Genomic DNA, 19979 nt, shown 5'->3' on the forward strand with positions numbered 1-19979 from the left:
CATCTGCAAACAAATATGCTTAGTAGTTTCTATTTTACAAAAGCAAAATTAATCCTCAAAGTTTGTGTTCTCCAAGTAGCATATCGTATAGCAGACTGAGGACTTGAAGCAACTTCAATAGATTACACTTGCAAGAAGTTTCACATATGGAAACCCATTAGTTTAAGAAAGGAATAAACAAAAGTCAAAACAAAAAAGAATAATGTGCTAGAAACTGTCCAACAACTTCCATAATCAGGAGAAAAAAAGAAAAGAAAAGAAAAGACAAGATTAAACTGAAACAAGCTGTACATCATTCTCTGTTCAACTCCATGGCTCAAGACTTGTTAATAGCAGAGAATATACTAAGTTAGTCAAGCCTTCCAGTCAAAGTTCATGCTGTCGTCCAGATCATCGTTAAAAAAACCATTCTCCGAGAACTCATGGGGGACATCAGGAACCAACTCATCGGATAGATGCAGGTTCTGGGACAAATCCGACGTTTTTTCACTGAATCCAATGCTGTTCCCAGCAGTAGTAGGAGGTTCAGCATTTGATGTATTAAAACTATTGCTTCTGCTTGGAGGCCGTCCAGCACTATTCCCTGGTGCGTTTCCAGCTCCACTGATTGTCGGGGAACTCCTAAAGCCAGCACCTTCCCTCGAAAAATTGCCACCTTGACTCTGTGCAGACAAGGACTGATGTGGTGGAGCTGTCCCATTATTTTTATTGCTCATATCTTGCAGAAGCTGCTGGATCATTTGTTGTTGTAATGCTTGGCTGCCTTGAGAGTGATGTTGATGCAATGGGCCATTTCCATTTGTCAAATGCTGCTGCATTAGCTGCTGTCGTTGAGAAGCTTGGCCACCAGAGAAGCTGCCGGCTGGTTGATTCTGAAAGCTACCTGGCAAAATACCCGGAGTTGTAGGCTGGCTGGATGTACTGAAAGGCGAAGACGCATCCTGCTGATGTGAGCTATGCGCTGAGTTCATCGAGTTTTGTCTCGTCAGCAAATTCTGGTAGTTAGTCAAAGCAAGAGCAGCCTGTGCTGAGCCAGTCAGAGCACCACGACCAACCAGCTGTTGGTTATTGCTTATCGATCCATTAAGCCCGGGATTCAGTGACATCAGCTTGTTGAGTGTGTTGCGATCACTAGGAAGACCACCCACCTGTTCCATTTCTTGCATCTTTTGCATCTGAACCTTGGGCGTGGAGGTGTCTCGGGGGAAATTCTTCAAGCCCTCTGCAAAATAAATGAATTTACTTAAACTGCCACAACAATCAAAGATTACTTTTTTTGAGTGAGAACTGGGACTTCAACCACGGTCGATCACCCTATAATGGTGATGAATACTATTAAAGCTATAGATGGACTGTCGCTAACGTCAAATACAGAAGGCATTCAATTCCCAAGTGCTCCAAAAAACAACATTTTCCCATAGAGGAATTTTATCCAACTTTCAAAACCAAAAAGGAGAAAAGCGGATTGTGAGGATTCATTACCAATAGGTCCAGCTTTTCGTTCTGTGCAGAAATCCATCAGTTCCTTCATGCTGTTGACAACCTCAGCTATCTAAGATTATAAAACGAAGGATTAGAAAGACAGGGCAAACGAGCAATCCACACAAAAAAGTTGATAACTTTTCAGCATGCCTGTAGACACCGGACATATCTTTTTGAAAAGCCCAGATCATTTAGTGACTGCAACTCCAAACTCCTTGCAAGCTGACGTCCAGCCGTTACCACCCTGAAAGGTACGTCATTAAATAAGGAATCGCACACTACATACAAAGAGCTATATATTTATAGACAATCCAATTACTTTAATCAACTTAACTTTTGCATTGCGTCACAATGCATACTTTTTCTTATCCTCATTATGTTAGTTAACTGTACCCACAACATGTTTGCATTATGTCAATCTTTGATGAATTGAATACATTTTCAATTTCAGAAGCCTGATTATGTCAGTTAACTGCATCCGCAACATTTCAGATTGTGACTGAAAATACTTAAAGATGTGTCGATTAGCATTAACAGGAACACGCAACTCTTTCCTATATAAACCGCAATTGTGAAAAACAATAAAATAAGATAAACGATGTCTGGATTACTATACCTAGTCACATAAAACCTATCGAGAAACCAGAGTTGAATTTTGAGATATGACGTGAAATTTAGCAAAAAAGAGAGAACAAAGATCACAAAAGGAAGCTTTTGACTCACATTACACTATTTGCTTGTATATCTGGTTGAGAAATGCCATCAGGTCCACTTTCAGATATAGTGGTTTGGCATTTTTGTGCAACTTGCAGTAATTGATTCACCTGCAACACCAGAAGATAATCGTGATAAATGGTCACATACTTGAGTAAGGAAGTTACATATTTAAGATAAGTTAGAAACATATTTCAATAACTGAACTAAATTAGGCTGTGAATTTATGTCTACCTGTGGCGCAACCAATCTGCGAGAAAGAAGTTCTTCATGACGGCGTGCACAAAACTCCCAAGATAATATCTAAAGAAGTTCGGAGTTCAAGAGTTAAACATGATATAACTGGGAGATGAATCTGGAGGTACTTTCAATTTTTGAAATGAAAAGGTGTACACAGGTCACCTTCAGATCAGGGGTGAAAATGATGCGAAGCTGGCCCTCACGAACCACACGGAGTTGTTCATATACACTCTCTTGGACTGCCTTGGCATACTCCAGCATCATCATTCCTGAAGGAAATCGACATTCACGAGGCAAGTCCAGAAAAAGAAGCTCATCAATGACACCGCTACCAAATTTGATTTCATTCAGTCTGGGGAGCACCTCAAAAGTCGCTTCTGCCAATACCAAAAAGAAAAAAAGGAAATATTAGGGACAAATAAGTATAGAAGGAAATATTAGACACAAATAAGTAGTATATGACCAATTGACTAGTAGCATTACAAGTTTCAACCTGAAGATGTCTAAGGAATTCAAGTGAGACTACTTCGGCCAAGAAGACTAAAGCTAATTGAACACTAGATCTGCTCGCTTCTATTATTTGCAGAATATGATCAAGTGAGTGTTGCAATGCAATAGGAAATCAGTGCGTGATATGTGCATGTGGAAGACTCAGACCTCTAGCCACTACAGCTCAGGGATTTACTGGTTATATAAAAATCAGAATAAACAAAAAAGGAAAAGGCATATATGATAGAATAATGTTAGACAAAGCTAACCAAATCCCCTTCCAGATTTTGACCCACAGATGTCACACTGCCATGCGTCCTGCACAAGAAGCAACAACATTAAATATAAAATTCAGGCTGTTGTATACTAGGGGCAAGCCCATGGAGAAATGGATAGGTTATAGACAGTTCAGAAAGATGTAAAAGATCAAGAAAATAATATCATAGTGTATCTAGAGAAGACAAAAAAGTGAAGTGTAGAATAACTTTGGTAAATTAAGAAGTGATCCAAGAAAACTACCATTGCTGCCTGGGGGAATACTCCTAGGGAATGATGCCCCACATTATCATATAAGGATAGACACCACCTCTTCTTTGCACGTGGAGAGTAATACTCAGCTACAAATTTTCTCCAATAGGCAATAGTATTGTCCTAGCAAGACCAATAATAGATATATCACCACAAAGTGTCCAAAAACGTCTCAACCCTAGATAGGAATAAAGACAAGTAGAATACATGCACATTTGCAGAATAGGTCATGAGTCATCGCTGTGAATAATAATAAAAGGTTTTCCAAATCACTTAAGAACTAAGATACCACCAGGCACTTACAGCAGGTCTCTGTCTCTGGTGATACAAGTACTGCATTAGTCGACGTGAACAGACACCACCACCATCATAGGGGCGCTTTATTCCAGACGCAGGCTGCATTCCCTGTTGTAGAAGCTGCTGTCTTAGCTGCTGCTGCTGTTGTTGCTGCATCAACTGAACTCTCTGCATGGGGGGCATAGACTGAAGAAGCTGTTGCTGTTCCCGATGCTGTTGCTGTTGCTGTCTTAGTCTCTGTTGTTGAATTAGAGCTTGCAACTGAGGATTGGGGTTCTGTAAATGCATGGGATCTTGTTTCTGCAACAGCTGTTGCAAAACCTGCTGCTGCATAATATCTTCCTGCTTAATATCCAATCGGGGTTTCTTTTGTAGCTGAGAAATAGCAGTTGGATCCTGAATGAAAGAATTAGGCACCCTTGGACCACTCGGGAGGTGTACTTGCCCCATTCGTGACGTGGGTAAAGATGTGGCACTTGAAGCTCCCTGATGCTGCTGATTTTGCTGACCTTGTGAACCTGGCTCTTGATTGGAGCTCTGTGGAACAACAGCCGATCCATCCATGACAGAAGAACCCGTAATGCTGATGTTATTAGATGTGAATGACATGGGCGATGCAGGTAACCGCATGTAAGAATCTGTATTAAAACTAGCACTTCTCTGCATATGGGGACCTCCCGAAAGCCCTGAATTGGCATCAGTGACCAAAGAGCTTGCCCCAATGCTGGGTCCCGAGGTTGCCACGCTATTGAAGACTGTGTTGCTGACATCCCCCTGAAGCGGCCCCATGTTGGCTCGAGCATGTCCAGGAATCGCATGTGAAGAGTTCCCAAAATTTGAACTCAACTGAGAATTTCCCACAACCTGCGTCTGTCCATCTCCTTGAAAAAATATCCCAGAACTCGAAGATGATTGCGCCATTCCACCAACCATCCGAGAAGGCACCATCGGATGCAAAAATGCTTAACGCCCGGGGTACAGTGCTAACTCTTCGACAGATAGAGGCAATCATACAAAAGAGAAGACTTAATTAAGCTAGAAAAAGGGAAGCAAGACCCACTTTATCCTCTCAGATCGGAACCCCAAGAAACCTATGGGTACTTTTTCAGAACTTCTTCCACACCCTCATAAAAAAAATTCTAAAAAGACTACTCCTTTGGATGCTGCCAAGAATTATACAAGCAGAAATGTCAGTAACAGAAAAGCTCCAAGTTTCCAGAGCTAATCAACTAGAAAAAAAAGCATCCTAATTGTAACAATTCACTTCGAAAACAACAATTTCACAGCTACACATACAAAACCCTAATTCACAACCACCAGATTAAAGCCAAATCCAATAAAGCACAAATCTCAGCAACCAAGAAGCTGAAACCAGAAGCCAGCAGTCGACGAATCATACAAACGAAGTCACCCAATTCAATTACAAGTACAACCTTCCAATATCAAGTAAGACAGAGCGATCAAGCTGAAACCATCTTTAATCACTAGTAATCCGCAGTAAATTCAATCAGATTAAGCTCCAAAACAGATCAGCTTAGAGCCCTAATAAATGTAATCAAAGATAAAAGAAGTTACAACTGGCGCAAACTATCAGAAGGAGGAGACAAAGATTAAAGGTCCGAGCTTGGAACACGCCAGCCAAGAAAGAAACTTTCAAACTCAAATCTAGCTATAAATGTTTAATTTGATTGAGAGTAAATATACAGCAGATAAAAAGTAAAGAATTAGTATGAGCTAACCTGGAAACAGAGAGAGCAATCAGAATCAATTTAGCAAAAACCAAAGGGAAAAAATTGCAGAAAAAGAAGCGATTTTTCGGTGTTGGTCGGTGCTTAGCGGGAGTAGAAGGGGCAGCTACCGGGTGTAGCCGGTGGAGGCTGGTGATGACCGGACACGTGGCGGTGGATTGATTGATGTGTTTAGGCTTTTATTACAAGGATACTCATGAATAATTATTAATTTGATGGTTTGGAATTACACTTTTGTAAATTTATATCAAATCTTGAAAATCGATTCAATGGAAATTTTAGTTTAGCCCAATCCCCATTTGGCTAAATCGATCCTATCGTATCAAAAATAATACTCTTTCCTTCTTCCTCGTGAAGTATTTTTAGTTGATACGAAATTTTATAAAATAATATTTTATAATGAGATTAATGAAAGTTGAAAACTTTGTGAAAATGAAATTATAACAAACATACTATACTATAAATAAAAAAGAAATTAGGAAGGAAGATCTACTAATAAACTAGTAGTAATAAAGAAGAAATTATGACAGGATGGAGTAGCCGGTGACGTTGGCGAAGGCCACCGCGAGGGCGCCTCCCGCGAGGGGGAGGGGTCCGAGGCAGCCTAAAAAGAGGGTGGAGATCACGGAGCGGGAGTGGAGGAGGAGGGCCGTCATGAGTTGGGGGGGGGGGGCAGCCGAAAGAGGGCCGCGGCTTCCTTGAGGAGACCGAAAGTCGCGGAGTCATGCTTTTCCGGTGGTGGTGGAAGGAGGTGGTGAGTTGATGAAGGGGTGATTTGAGTTTGAGGCACCATTGTTGGAGAGGGAATTGAGAAGGAGATGGAAATGAGAGAGGGAGGGGTTAGGGTATATATAAGGCTCAATTTTCATTTACCAAAGCTTAATTAGATTCTACGTGTTGTGAAGTTTGAGAGAAAAGCTTTATCTGGGGTTGTATGTATACAGCGGGAAAGTAACTGGTTACACGTTCTCTAAATACGTCACCGCATTTCAAAAAAGTATAATCGCACACAGTATTATACGGTTACCAATTGTGTTAAATTTCGTAGTATTAACTAGCAGTAAGATTAACTAGATTATGTTCATCTCGCTCAATTTTACTATTCTCTATTGTTTCAAAGTAAAAAAATAAAATAAAAATAATTTACCAATTTGGTTATGGAATGATCCATATTAAGAATTTTATTAATGCTTGTTTTTACTAGGATGAATACTTAATAGCTAACAGGATCATTATATATTAGAGCATTAATTTACTTTGGAAGAATTATTTAAGGAGACAAAATAGTAGAGTATATGAAAATAGTGTAATAATTTTCGGTAAATTATTTTTATTTTAATAAAATTATTGTAAATCCGTCATTGTATACACTACAATACATTGACATGCTATGCGATATATTTTCTGAAGTGTGTTACGTATTTTTCAAATACTTAATATCCATTTTCAGAAATAAAATTTTGCACACATTATACACTGATAATATTTCAATCAATTTTTCTTTTTATATCTCTGATATTATATCATTTTTACATTAAATGCATGCTGCCCACAAACGAGATTAGGTGCAACTATTGCCATTTTTTTTCATACTATTTGGAATTGATTCGATATGTCAGTGACAAATTTGATAAAAATGAATTATTAAAAAAAATAAAAAAGTGTATTTTGATCATTAGTTGTTAGTCTGATGGGTTAAACTGAAACCCAAATGTATAAGATTAACATTGAAAAATTTGAACTCGAAAAAATTTCAATCAAATTAAACCACATCCTAGTATTGGCTCAAAACCCGATGGATCGGCCAGATTAACGTCCCTACCTATAGTCATTTGGAAGTTGGAACCTTAACTTGAAAACATGTTAATTCATTTTTAAAAATAATAATGTTAACAATGTGGCCAAATAACTAAAAATGTGTGTTTCATGACTAATGATTGAAATTAACTAGTAACTCATGAAATCCATTGAGTGTTATTTTATGGAAGTCAAATATGAATTCAGGAGATAAGGTAAAAAGAAATTGGTGAGAGAAAAAAGCGGAGTAGTAAATAATAGTAAGTGTGAACAAAATTGTCTATGATTTCATCAAATTCAAAACCATGTACTTAATCTTCTTAAAACTATACTTAGTGTCAAAATTTAATATAGTATAGAAGATAAAATTTTCTTCGAAATGAGTGTGTTCTTTTTAAGTTTGATATTCATTTGTATGTTTGGACAAAATCAATGTCATTTAAATTCATAAAAGTTAAGTATAACTCAATTGGTATTCACGTGTCAAAATGGTGGGTGAATCGGATTTCAAAACAGGCCAAAATGCAAATGGCGTGAGAGATATAAAGAAAAGACTAGAGATAATTTTTCGCTACCTAATCTTATCTTATGATCTCTAAAATTTGGAAATATAGTAATAGGGAGGATGTATTAATATGATAACTTTTTTTTTATTATGACATCATTTTAGGCCTTTAGATATGAAGATCGTGTTATTCTCAAGTTGTCATGTGACAGCTAATTTTAGTTAAGTTTAATCATTTTAAAATGCCAAAGGGCAAAATCTCATGTTCTTGATCCTATTTTATGAAACGATACCAAATTGCAGTGTTATACATTGAATGTTGCAGTGGTACCGCGACGATTTTGCATTTTACATAGTATTATTTTATTTTGTGTTCAGGATACTGTTTTATAAAACGAAACCAGATTGCAGTGTTACCACGACAATTTTGCATTTTACATATTATTTTATTTTTTGGGGATAGAATTGCGTTAAAATTGGGAAATATTCCAAATTTGTCAACTTCAAATTTTCAAAAATGACTAAAATGCTCACGCCTGCAATCTCGAATAAGGTAAACTATAATCTGGAAACAAATATACTTTAGTAGTTTCTATTTTACAAAAGCAAAAAGTTTTGTGTTCTCTAAGATATTGTATAGCAGACTGAGGACTTGAAGCAACTTCAATAGATTACACTTGCAAGAAGTTTCACATATGGAAACCCATTAGTTTAAGAAAGGAATAAACAAAAGTCAAAACAAAAAAGAATAATGTGCTAGAAACTGTCCAACAACTTCCATAATCAGGAGAAAAAAAGAAAAGAAAAGAAAAGACAAGATTAAACTGAAACAAGCTGTACATCATTCTCTGTTCAACTCCATGGCTCAAGACTTGTTAATAGCAGAGAATATACTAAGTTAGTCAAGCCTTCCAGTCAAAGTTCATGCTGTCGTCCAGATCATCGTTAAAAAAACCATTCTCCGAGAACTCATGGGGGACATCAGGAACCAACTCATCGGATAGATGCAGGTTCTGGGACAAATCCGACGTTTTTTCACTGAATCCAATGCTGTTCCCAGCAGTAGTAGGAGGTTCAGCATTTGATGTATTAAAACTATTGCTTCTGCTTGGAGGCCGTCCAGCACTATTCCCTGGTGCGTTTCCAGCTCCACTGATTGTCGGGGAACTCCTAAAGCCAGCACCTTCCCTCGAAAAATTGCCACCTTGACTCTGTGCAGACAAGGACTGATGTGGTGGAGCTGTCCCATTATTTTTATTGCTCATATCTTGCAGAAGCTGCTGGATCATTTGTTGTTGTAATGCTTGGCTGCCTTGAGAGTGATGTTGATGCAATGGGCCATTTCCATTTGTCAAATGCTGCTGCATTAGCTGCTGTCGTTGAGAAGCTTGGCCACCAGAGAAGCTGCCGGCTGGTTGATTCTGAAAGCTACCTGGCAAAATACCCGGAGTTGTAGGCTGGCTGGATGTACTGAAAGGCGAAGACGCATCCTGCTGATGTGAGCTATGCGCTGAGTTCATCGAGTTTTGTCTCGTCAGCAAATTCTGGTAGTTAGTCAAAGCAAGAGCAGCCTGTGCTGAGCCAGTCAGAGCACCACGACCAACCAGCTGTTGGTTATTGCTTATCGATCCATTAAGCCCGGGATTCAGTGACATCAGCTTGTTGAGTGTGTTGCGATCACTAGGAAGACCACCCACCTGTTCCATTTCTTGCATCTTTTGCATCTGAACCTTGGGCGTGGAGGTGTCTCGGGGGAAATTCTTCAAGCCCTCTGCAAAATAAATGAATTTACTTAAACTGCCACAACAATCAAAGATTACTTTTTTTGAGTGAGAACTGGGACTTCAACCACGGTCGATCACCCTATAATGGTGATGAATACTATTAAAGCTATAGATGGACTGTCGCTAACGTCAAATACAGAAGGCATTCAATTCCCAAGTGCTCCAAAAAACAACATTTTCCCATAGAGGAATTTTATCCAACTTTCAAAACCAAAAAGGAGAAAAGCGGATTGTGAGGATTCATTACCAATAGGTCCAGCTTTTCGTTCTGTGCAGAAATCCATCAGTTCCTTCATGCTGTTGACAACCTCAGCTATCTAAGATTATAAAACGAAGGATTAGAAAGACAGGGCAAACGAGCAATCCACACAAAAAAGTTGATAACTTTTCAGCATGCCTGTAGACACCGGACATATCTTTTTGAAAAGCCCAGATCATTTAGTGACTGCAACTCCAAACTCCTTGCAAGCTGACGTCCAGCCGTTACCACCCTGAAAGGTACGTCATTAAATAAGGAATCGCACACTACATACAAAGAGCTATATATTTATAGACAATCCAATTACTTTAATCAACTTAACTTTTGCATTGCGTCACAATGCATACTTTTTCTTATCCTCATTATGTTAGTTAACTGTACCCACAACATGTTTGCATTATGTCAATCTTTGATGAATTGAATACATTTTCAATTTCAGAAGCCTGATTATGTCAGTTAACTGCATCCGCAACATTTCAGATTGTGACTGAAAATACTTAAAGATGTGTCGATTAGCATTAACAGGAACACGCAACTCTTTCCTATATAAACCGCAATTGTGAAAAACAATAAAATAAGATAAACGATGTCTGGATTACTATACCTAGTCACATAAAACCTATCGAGAAACCAGAGTTGAATTTTGAGATATGACGTGAAATTTAGCAAAAAAGAGAGAACAAAGATCACAAAAGGAAGCTTTTGACTCACATTACACTATTTGCTTGTATATCTGGTTGAGAAATGCCATCAGGTCCACTTTCAGATATAGTGGTTTGGCATTTTTGTGCAACTTGCAGTAATTGATTCACCTGCAACACCAGAAGATAATCGTGATAAATGGTCACATACTTGAGTAAGGAAGTTACATATTTAAGATAAGTTAGAAACATATTTCAATAACTGAACTAAATTAGGCTGTGAATTTATGTCTACCTGTGGCGCAACCAATCTGCGAGAAAGAAGTTCTTCATGACGGCGTGCACAAAACTCCCAAGATAATATCTAAAGAAGTTCGGAGTTCAAGAGTTAAACATGATATAACTGGGAGATGAATCTGGAGGTACTTTCAATTTTTGAAATGAAAAGGTGTACACAGGTCACCTTCAGATCAGGGGTGAAAATGATGCGAAGCTGGCCCTCACGAACCACACGGAGTTGTTCATATACACTCTCTTGGACTGCCTTGGCATACTCCAGGATCATCATTCCTGAAGGAAATCGACATTCACGAGGCAAGTCCAGAAAAAGAAGCTCATCAATGACACCGCTACCAAATTTGATTTCATTCAGTCTGGGGAGCACCTCAAAAGTCGCTTCTGCCAATACCAAAAAGAAAAAAAGGAAATATTAGGGACAAATAAGTATAGAAGGAAATATTAGACACAAATAAGTAGTATATGACCAATTGACTAGTAGCATTACAAGTTTCAACCTGAAGATGTCTAAGGAATTCAAGTGAGACTACTTCGGCCAAGAAGACTAAAGCTAATTGAACACTAGATCTGCTCGCTTCTATTATTTGCAGAATATGATCAAGTGAGTGTTGCAATGCAATAGGAAATCAGTGCGTGATATGTGCATGTGGAAGACTCAGACCTCTAGCCACTACAGCTCAGGGATTTACTGGTTATATAAAAATCAGAATAAACAAAAAAGGAAAAGGCATATATGATAGAATAATGTTAGACAAAGCTAACCAAATCCCCTTCCAGATTTTGACCCACAGATGTCACACTGCCATGCGTCCTGCACAAGAAGCAACAACATTAAATATAAAATTCAGGCTGTTGTATACTAGGGGCAAGCCCATGGAGAAATGGATAGGTTATAGACAGTTCAGAAAGATGTAAAAGATCAAGAAAATAATATCATAGTGTATCTAGAGAAGACAAAAAAGTGAAGTGTAGAATAACTTTGGTAAATTAAGAAGTGATCCAAGAAAACTACCATTGCTGCCTGGGGGAATACTCCTAGGGAATGATGCCCCACATTATCATATAAGGATAGACACCACCTCTTCTTTGCACGTGGAGAGTAATACTCAGCTACAAATTTTCTCCAATAGGCAATAGTATTGTCCTAGCAAGACCAATAATAGATATATCACCACAAAGTGTCCAAAAACGTCTCAACCCTAGATAGGAATAAAGACAAGTAGAATACATGCACATTTGCAGAATAGGTCATGAGTCATCGCTGTGAATAATAATAAAAGGTTTTCCAAATCACTTAAGAACTAAGATACCACCAGGCACTTACAGCAGGTCTCTGTCTCTGGTGATACAAGTACTGCATTAGTCGACGTGAACAGACACCACCACCATCATAGGGGCGCTTTATTCCAGACGCAGGCTGCATTCCCTGTTGTAGAAGCTGCTGTCTTAGCTGCTGCTGCTGTTGTTGCTGCATCAACTGAACTCTCTGCATGGGGGGCATAGACTGAAGAAGCTGTTGCTGTTCCCGATGCTGTTGCTGTTGCTGTCTTAGTCTCTGTTGTTGAATTAGAGCTTGCAACTGAGGATTGGGGTTCTGTAAATGCATGGGATCTTGTTTCTGCAACAGCTGTTGCAAAACCTGCTGCTGCATAATATCTTCCTGCTTAATATCCAATCGGGGTTTCTTTTGTAGCTGAGAAATAGCAGTTGGATCCTGAATGAAAGAATTAGGCACCCTTGGACCACTCGGGAGGTGTACTTGCCCCATTCGTGACGTGGGTAAAGATGTGGCACTTGAAGCTCCCTGATGCTGCTGATTTTGCTGACCTTGTGAACCTGGCTCTTGATTGGAGCTCTGTGGAACAACAGCCGATCCATCCATGACAGAAGAACCCGTAATGCTGATGTTATTAGATGTGAATGACATGGGCGATGCAGGTAACCGCATGTAAGAATCTGTATTAAAACTAGCACTTCTCTGCATATGGGGACCTCCCGAAAGCCCTGAATTGGCATCAGTGACCAAAGAGCTTGCCCCAATGCTGGGTCCTGAGGTTGCCACGCTATTGAAGACTGTGTTGCTGACATCCCCCTGAAGCGGCCCCATGTTGGCTCGAGCATGTCCAGGAATCGCATGTGAAGAGTTCCCAAAATTTGAACTCAACTGAGAATTTCCCACAACCTGCGTCTGTCCATCTCCATGAAAAAATATCCCAGAACTCGAAGATGATTGTGCCATACCACCAACCATCCGAGAAGGCACCATCGGATGCAAAAATGCTTATCTCCCGGGGTACAGTGCTAACTCTTCGACAGATAGAGGCAATCATACAAAAGAGAAGACTTAATTAAGCTAGCAAAAGGGAAGCAAGACCCACTTCATCCTCTCAGATCGGAACCCCAAGAAAACTATGGGTACTTCTTAAGACTTCTTCCACGCCCACTGATTTTCCACCCTCCTAACAAAAATTCTAATTCACTAGAAAAAGACTACTCCTTTGGACGCTGCCAAGAATTATACAAGCAGAAATGTCAGCAACAGATATGCCCCAAGTTTCCAGAGCTAATCAACTAGAAAAAAAGTATCCTAATAGTAACAATTCACTTCAAAAAACAACAATTTCGCAGCTACACATACAAAACCCTAATTCAAAACCACCAGATTAAAGCCAAATCCAATACAAATCTCAGCAACCAAGAAGCTGAAACCAGAAGCCAGCAGTCGACGAAGTAACCCACATAAGAAGAACCCAATTCAATTACAACCTTCGAATATCAAGTAAGACAAAGCGATCAAGCTGAAACCATCTTTAATCAAGCTAACTCCCTACTAATCCGCAGTAAATTCAATCAGATTAAGCTCCAAAACAGATCAGCTTAGAGCCCTAATAAATGTAATCAATGATAAAAGAAGTTACAACTGGTGCAAACTATCAGAAGGGGACAAAGATAAAGATTAAAGGTCTGAACTTGGAAGAACATTCAAACTCAAATCTAGCTATAAATGTTTAATTTGATTGAGAGTAAATATACAGCAGATAAAAAGTAAAGAATTAGTATGAGCTAACCTGGAAACAGAGAGAGCAATCAGAATCAATTTAGCAAAAACAAAAGGGAAAAAATGCAGAAAAAAAGAAGCGATTTTTCGGTGTTGGTCGGTGCATAGCGGGATGAGTAGAAACCGGGTGTAGCCGGTGGAGGCTGGTGATGACCGGACACGTGGCGGTGGATTGATTGATGTGTGGAGTCGGTACAGGATCTCACGGTGGCGACGCTTGGTCTTTGGGGTTGACGATACACGTGGCGCTCCTTGATTGGAGATTCAAGTTTAGAAGGTGCTTTATCTCTTTTGTTTACTCTTTTATTACAAGGACACTCAGGTCCTATACTAGTATAATTAATTAATTATTAATTTGATGGTTTGGAACTTTATATCAAATCTTGAAAATCGATTCCATGGAAATTTTAGTGTAGCCCTATCCCCATTTGGCTAAATCGATTCCATCGTATCAAAAACAATACTCCTTCCATCTTTCAAGTATTTTTAGTCGACGTGAAATTTTATAAAATACTACCTTCATCTCTCAAATATTGTCCCACTTTGATCCAGCGGTTTTAAAAAATATAATGAAAAATGAGTTAAAAAAGTTAGTGGATTGTGGGTCATACTTTTATATATTAGTAATAGTTTTATAATAAAATGTGAGTAGAACTAGGGGTGGGTCGATATGATATATCGTATCGAAAACGTTGTATCGTGTTTCGTTTCGAAAATATCGATATGAAAGAATTTCATATCGTTATCGTATCGAAAGTTTCGATATATCGAACTTTCAATATGGATAATATCAATATCGTTATTGTATCGATATTTCGATATATCGTAAGATCGATACGATATATCGAAATATCGTTATCGTATCGAATACCTGTATATCGAAAAATATAATTTTCAAAACTGAAAAATAACACAAAAATTAGTAAAATTTCAACACTATAAAATAAATAGTGTTCTTATTAGGGTTTCATATATATATTTTCTAAATATATGAATGAATTAAATGGATTTTTATATATTTATAATTTTAAACTTCAATATGTATTGAATTTCAATATGTTTCAATATATAACGATATATCGCGATATAAGGAAATTCATATCGTTATCGTATCGAAAACTTACGATACGATACCGTATCGTATCGAAAATTACGATATACTGAAAATTCAATAATTTTTTGATATTTTTCAATACGATACGAGTGATATATCTTTTTTTCGGTATTTTTTCCTCAGCCCTAAGTAAAACTGAATTAGTGGAATATGTGGTCCACTACAAAAAATGGTAAAAAGTGAAATTGGATAAATTTTGAAGGATGGACGGAAATGGAGAAATGGGACAAACTTTCAGGGACAAGAAGTAGTAATAGATTAATGAAAGTTGAAAACTTTGTGAAAATGAAATTATAACAAACACACTATAAAAAAATGAAATTAGGAAGGAAGACCGACTAATAAACTAATTTGGTTTTATAATTAGATCGATATAATTCCATGCAATGCATGTTTGTTGCGAGACATTGTCGTTAACATAAAACATTATCATATTTTTATTGTGTCAATACGGTAAGTACACGATAAATATAGTGCACCTCGATAAATATTGTTCGCCATAGCCCAATATTTCCTTAGGTAAGCATTTTAAAGATCAGCACTCTTATTGGGCCAATTCAAATTAACAATTAACATTTGGGCCCTCTTTTTTTTTCTAGAGCTGGAAAATTTGGTCTCGGGCTCTTAAATTTGAGATAATCAATATGTGACACTTCTCTTATATGAGTGACAAGTAGTTAAATAATATAGGTAGGGCCAAAAAATAATAATAAAAAAAAGTTACGAATTTTGAACGAAAGAATCCCAATAATTGAACAAATCATTGAAGACATATGTCTCTGTGAAGTGAATTTAAGATGAAAACGTCGTTGTCGTATCTTAGTTATATACTACTTCCTCTGTTCCACAGTAATAGAGTCATTTCATTTTCTACACTCGTTTAAAAAGATAATAATAAATAGTTAAAGTGGAGAGATAGTAAAGTAAGAGAAATAATAATTTAAATAAGAGTCTTATCTACAATATTCTCTTTCTTACTTTACTTTTTCTCCACTTTAATTATTTATAATTATTTTTTCAAAACGAGTGCACAAAATAAAATGCCTCTATTACTATGGAACGGAGGGAGTACTATTCTACTTAAAGATAACCTTACTAAATCCGCTTTACAGGTTACTAATTTGGACACGATTCTGATAGTACTATTTGATAAAAAGGGAAAGAAAAATGGTGTCCTAGATTCCAACACAATCTAAATCTTCATCCAAGATTCCCACACGTGCGAATCTATACATACATATTTATAGACAGCAATGCCACTATGAATAACTCTTCCCAAATGACCTCGAAATTACTCTATATAGTACTAGCATAAAGTCTAAATTTATAAGTAGTATACTACATTACACTATATTTATTTTATATGACCAAAACCATCAACTTAATTAGGATTTAATATAGGTGACTAAAAGTATTTTATATGACGAGTTATTCTACATTACTACTAAGTGTAAGGTGGGTTTAGACTATAGAAAAATGCTAAAAGCAGCAATTTTTTCCAATAGAGAAAAACTAAAAAAATTGTTACTACAGTATTAATTTGAACGGGTCCTGCAAAAGCCAAAAATAAGGTTAAAAAAAAGAAAGAAAAGTAGTCATTTGTTTCGTTATTGGAAAAGTAATTGTATGTGAATATTCAAGTCTTCCTCAACAAAACCAATTACTAGTTTTATATTTCCAGGGTGAAAGGTCATAAACTTGGAGTTTTTTTTTTCTTTTCTAAGTGGAGATATGCATCTATATCATGGAACTATTTGCTTGAAAAATCAATATTAATAGCCGTTCGCGGAAAAATGAAATCTATTAGTAAAAATTCCATTAGGCTGCGCGCGTCGAAAATAATTTATTTAATTTGATAAGATGACTTTGAAAAGAAATACATTCAATTCTACTCTCTAATATGATAAATATTTTTGTCTTGTTTTAAAATTTTATGCATTCAAGTATTCAACTACAATAAATCTATATCCAGTCGCATTAGAGTTTTAGTAAATCTCAATTATAGACCCATATATCCGATTCATGCAACCTATAATCCATAAAATATTAAATCTCGAAGTTATGATTTTTTGCATTGTTCATTCACTAAAAAAATGATCTTTTCCTTTTTAACAAAACAAGATAAAAATCAAAATGCATGATTTGGTAATTTAAATAAATAAAACTTCATATATAATATTTCCTTATAAGAATGGCTACAATTTAACTAAATTTCATTATTGAAATGGCTATCAATTCATCCTCATTATTTCCAAAAAATCATATCAACTTATTCAAAAGAATAAAAAAAACTGTGATAGTCACTCATGCCATGTAGCCATTCATACTCAACCCAATTCAACAAATGCAATCTTCAACGAATTCTGGTTTAACCTTCCGATGATGAGTTTGATGATCACCAAGAATCTGATACTCCCCAGTGAGCTCCTCTCCTCTCCTTGCCTCCATCTCCCAATCAGTTCTCATCAGCACCACCATCATCGTCACCATACACGACCCCTGCGCCGCCAGCAACCCCACCCACAGCCCGACAAACCCGATCTCGTAGTAAAACGCCGTCACCGCCGCCACCGGCATTCCCACGCCGTAGAAGCACACTAGATTGATATTCGCCGCGACGTTGGGCCGCGCCGTGCCTCGGAGCACGCCGCAGCCCGTCGTCTGCGTGCAGTTCCCGAGCTCGCAGAGCCCGATTATCGGGAGGACCAGCGTCGTCAGTTTGATTATTTCTTGATCGTCGGTGAACATCAGCGCCCACGTGTTCCGGACCGATACCGCGAAGAGGAGCGCGGTTAAGCCGAGGAGGAAGGAGATGGAGAGGCCGACTAGGGCTGCGAATTTGGCCCTGTCGGGCTGGCGGGCTCCGATCTCGTTGCCGACCCGAGTGGAGAGGCTGGAGCTGAGGGAGGACGGGAATGCGTAGATGAGGGCTGTGGTTTGGATTAAAATCCCCATTGCCGCCACGGCGGGTTTGGCGTGGGCGAGGAGGCCGCAGAGGAGGATTATGAATTCATACCACCACCATTCCAGGGAGATGGAGATGCAGCTAGGGATTGATAAATCGAGGAGGGGTTTCCAGCCGGAGAGGGCTTGTTTGGAGAAGCCGAACCATGTGGAGTTGTGTTTTCCGGTGAAGAAAAGGAAGGAGAGGAGGAAGAGGAGGGTGTTGAGGTTGGTGATGGCGGAGCCGAGGGCGACGCCGCGGACGCCGAGGCTGAGGCGCTCGACGAGGAGGAGGTTGAGGGGGAGGTGGAGGAGGAGGGAGGCGGCGGCGGAGAGGGTTAGGGGGAGGGTGATGGATTGGGAGCGGAGGTAGATGCGGAGGGGGTGGAGGAGGGAGAGGGCGAGGAGGTCGGGGAGGGAGTGGAGGAGGAAGGTGTGGGCTTGGGCGGCGATGGCGGGGTCTTGGCCGGAGAGGAGGAGGAGGGGGGTGATGTTGAGCCAGAGGAGGGAGATGGGGATGGATGCCAATAGGAGGAGGAGGGTGGCGCGTTGGAGAGTCAGGCCGAGGAGGGGCAGGCGTTGAGCGCCGAAGGATTGGGAGCAGATGGGCTCCATCCCGGCCGCCAGGCCGGACAGGATGGAGTAGCCGGTGATGTTGGCGAAGGCCACCGCGAGGGCGCCTCCCGCCAGGGGGAGGGGGCCGAGGCGGCCTAAAAAGAGGGTGGAGATCACGGAGCGGGAGTGGAGGAGGAGGGCCGTCATGAGCTGCGGGAGGGCCAGCCGGAAGAGGGCCGCGGCTTCCTTGACGAGGCGCGAGGCCGTGGAGGCGGAGTCATGCTTCTCCGGTGGTGGAAGGAGGGGGTGAGTTGATGAAGGGGTGATTTGAGGCATCTTTGTTGGAGATGGAAATGAGAGAGGGAGGGGTTAGGGTATATATAGGTCAATTTTCATATACCAAAGCTTAATTAGATTCTACGGGGTGTAAAGTTTGAGAGAAGAAGCTTTATCTGGTGTTTGTATGTATACGGCGAGAAAATAACTGGTTACGCGTTCTCTAAATACGTCACCGCATTTCGAAAAAGTATAATCGCACATGGTATTATACGGTTACCAATTGTGTGTTAAATTTCGTGGTATGAACTAGGAGTGAGATTATGAGCAATATAACTAGATTATGTTCATCTCTCTCAATTTTACTATTATTCTCTAATGTTTCAAAGTGAAAAACAAATAATTTACCAATTTGGTTGTGGAATGATCCATATTAAGAATTTTATTGATGCTTGTTTATACTAGGATCAATATATAAAAGCTATCAGGGTCATTATATATTAGAACATTTATTTAGTTGGGAAGAATTATTTAAGAAGACGAAAAAGTAGAGTATATGAAAATAGTGTTATTAATTTTCGGTAAATTTATTTTTATTTTTTAATAAAATCATTGTAAATCTGTCATTGTAGTACAATATATTGACATGCTATGCGATATATTTTCTGAAGTGTGTTACGTATTCTTCAAATACGTAATATCCATTTTCAGAAATAAAATTTTGCACACATTATTCACTAATAATATTTCAATTACTTTTTTCTTTCTAAATCTCTTTTATTATACTTCATTTTTACATTAAATACATGCTGCCCACAAACGAGATTAATTAGGTGCAACTATTGCCATTTTTTTTCATATTATTTGGAATTGATTTGATATGTGAATGATGATTTTGATAAAAATGAATAACTAAAAAAATTAAATTAATTCTCCATTTTATATTTAAGGGATCATTAAGACTTAAAAAAATATATAACTTAATTTTGATCATTACTTGTTAGCCTGATGGGTTAGACCGAAACCCAAATATTTAAGATTAATGTTGAAAAATTTGAACTTAAAAAATTTCAACCAAATTATACTATATCATAGTATTGGTTTAAAATCAAGTGGATTGACTAGATTAACATCCCTCCCTACCTATAGTCATTTGGAAGTTGGAACCTTAACTTGAAAACATGTTCATTTTTTAAAATAATAATGTTAACAATGTGGCCAAATAACTAAATGTGTGTTTCATGACTAATGA

At 38.4% G+C, this 19979-nt stretch overlaps 2 protein-coding genes and 1 pseudogene across 5 annotated transcripts; all 3 read right to left on the reverse strand.

Annotated features, from left to right (window-relative positions):
* Positions 1-103: 103 nt before the first annotated feature.
* LOC125189500 (putative transcriptional regulator SLK2) lies at positions 104-5588 on the reverse strand. 3 transcript variants are annotated; one of them, XM_089066865.1, is made up of 10 exons: positions 5490-5588; positions 3757-4913; positions 3445-3576; positions 3195-3243; positions 2599-2813; positions 2431-2499; positions 2206-2306; positions 1633-1726; positions 1483-1552; positions 104-1222 (listed from the first exon to the last, which is right to left on the reverse strand). In XM_089066865.1, the coding sequence occupies exons 2-10, from the start codon at positions 4696-4698 to the stop codon at positions 354-356; spliced, it is 2541 nt and encodes an 846-aa protein (XP_088922991.1). In that variant the 5' UTR covers positions 4699-4913; positions 5490-5588; the 3' UTR covers positions 104-353. The 3 variants fall into 3 exon arrangements, with proteins under 3 accessions (XP_088922991.1, XP_088922990.1, XP_088922989.1); XM_089066864.1 differs by having other exon boundaries at positions 3757-5292; positions 5490-5558; XM_089066863.1 differs by lacking the exon at positions 5490-5588 and having other exon boundaries at positions 3757-5474.
* Positions 5589-8452: 2864 nt separating this feature from the next.
* Positions 8453-13938, reverse strand: LOC148930683 (putative transcriptional regulator SLK2). Of its 2 annotated transcripts, XM_089068141.1 has the most exons (10): positions 13850-13938; positions 12106-13286; positions 11794-11925; positions 11544-11592; positions 10948-11162; positions 10780-10848; positions 10555-10655; positions 9982-10075; positions 9832-9901; positions 8453-9571 (listed from the first exon to the last, which is right to left on the reverse strand). In XM_089068141.1, exons 2-10 carry the CDS (start codon positions 13045-13047, stop codon positions 8703-8705), a joined length of 2541 nt encoding a protein of 846 aa, XP_088924267.1. In that variant the 5' UTR covers positions 13048-13286; positions 13850-13938; the 3' UTR covers positions 8453-8702. The 2 variants fall into 2 exon arrangements, with proteins under 2 accessions (XP_088924267.1, XP_088924266.1); XM_089068140.1 differs by lacking the exon at positions 13850-13938 and having other exon boundaries at positions 12106-13838.
* A 3250-nt stretch (positions 13939-17188) lies between these two features.
* LOC148930684 (protein DETOXIFICATION 49 pseudogene) lies at positions 17189-18787 on the reverse strand (annotated as a pseudogene).
* Positions 18788-19979: the final 1192 nt, after the last annotated feature.

Source organism: Salvia hispanica, chromosome 3, assembly GCF_029641045.1.
Source record: "Salvia hispanica isolate PSC_SH4W2 chromosome 3, Shi_PSC_v1, whole genome shotgun sequence".
Taxonomy (NCBI): Eukaryota; Viridiplantae; Streptophyta; class Magnoliopsida; order Lamiales; family Lamiaceae; genus Salvia; species Salvia hispanica.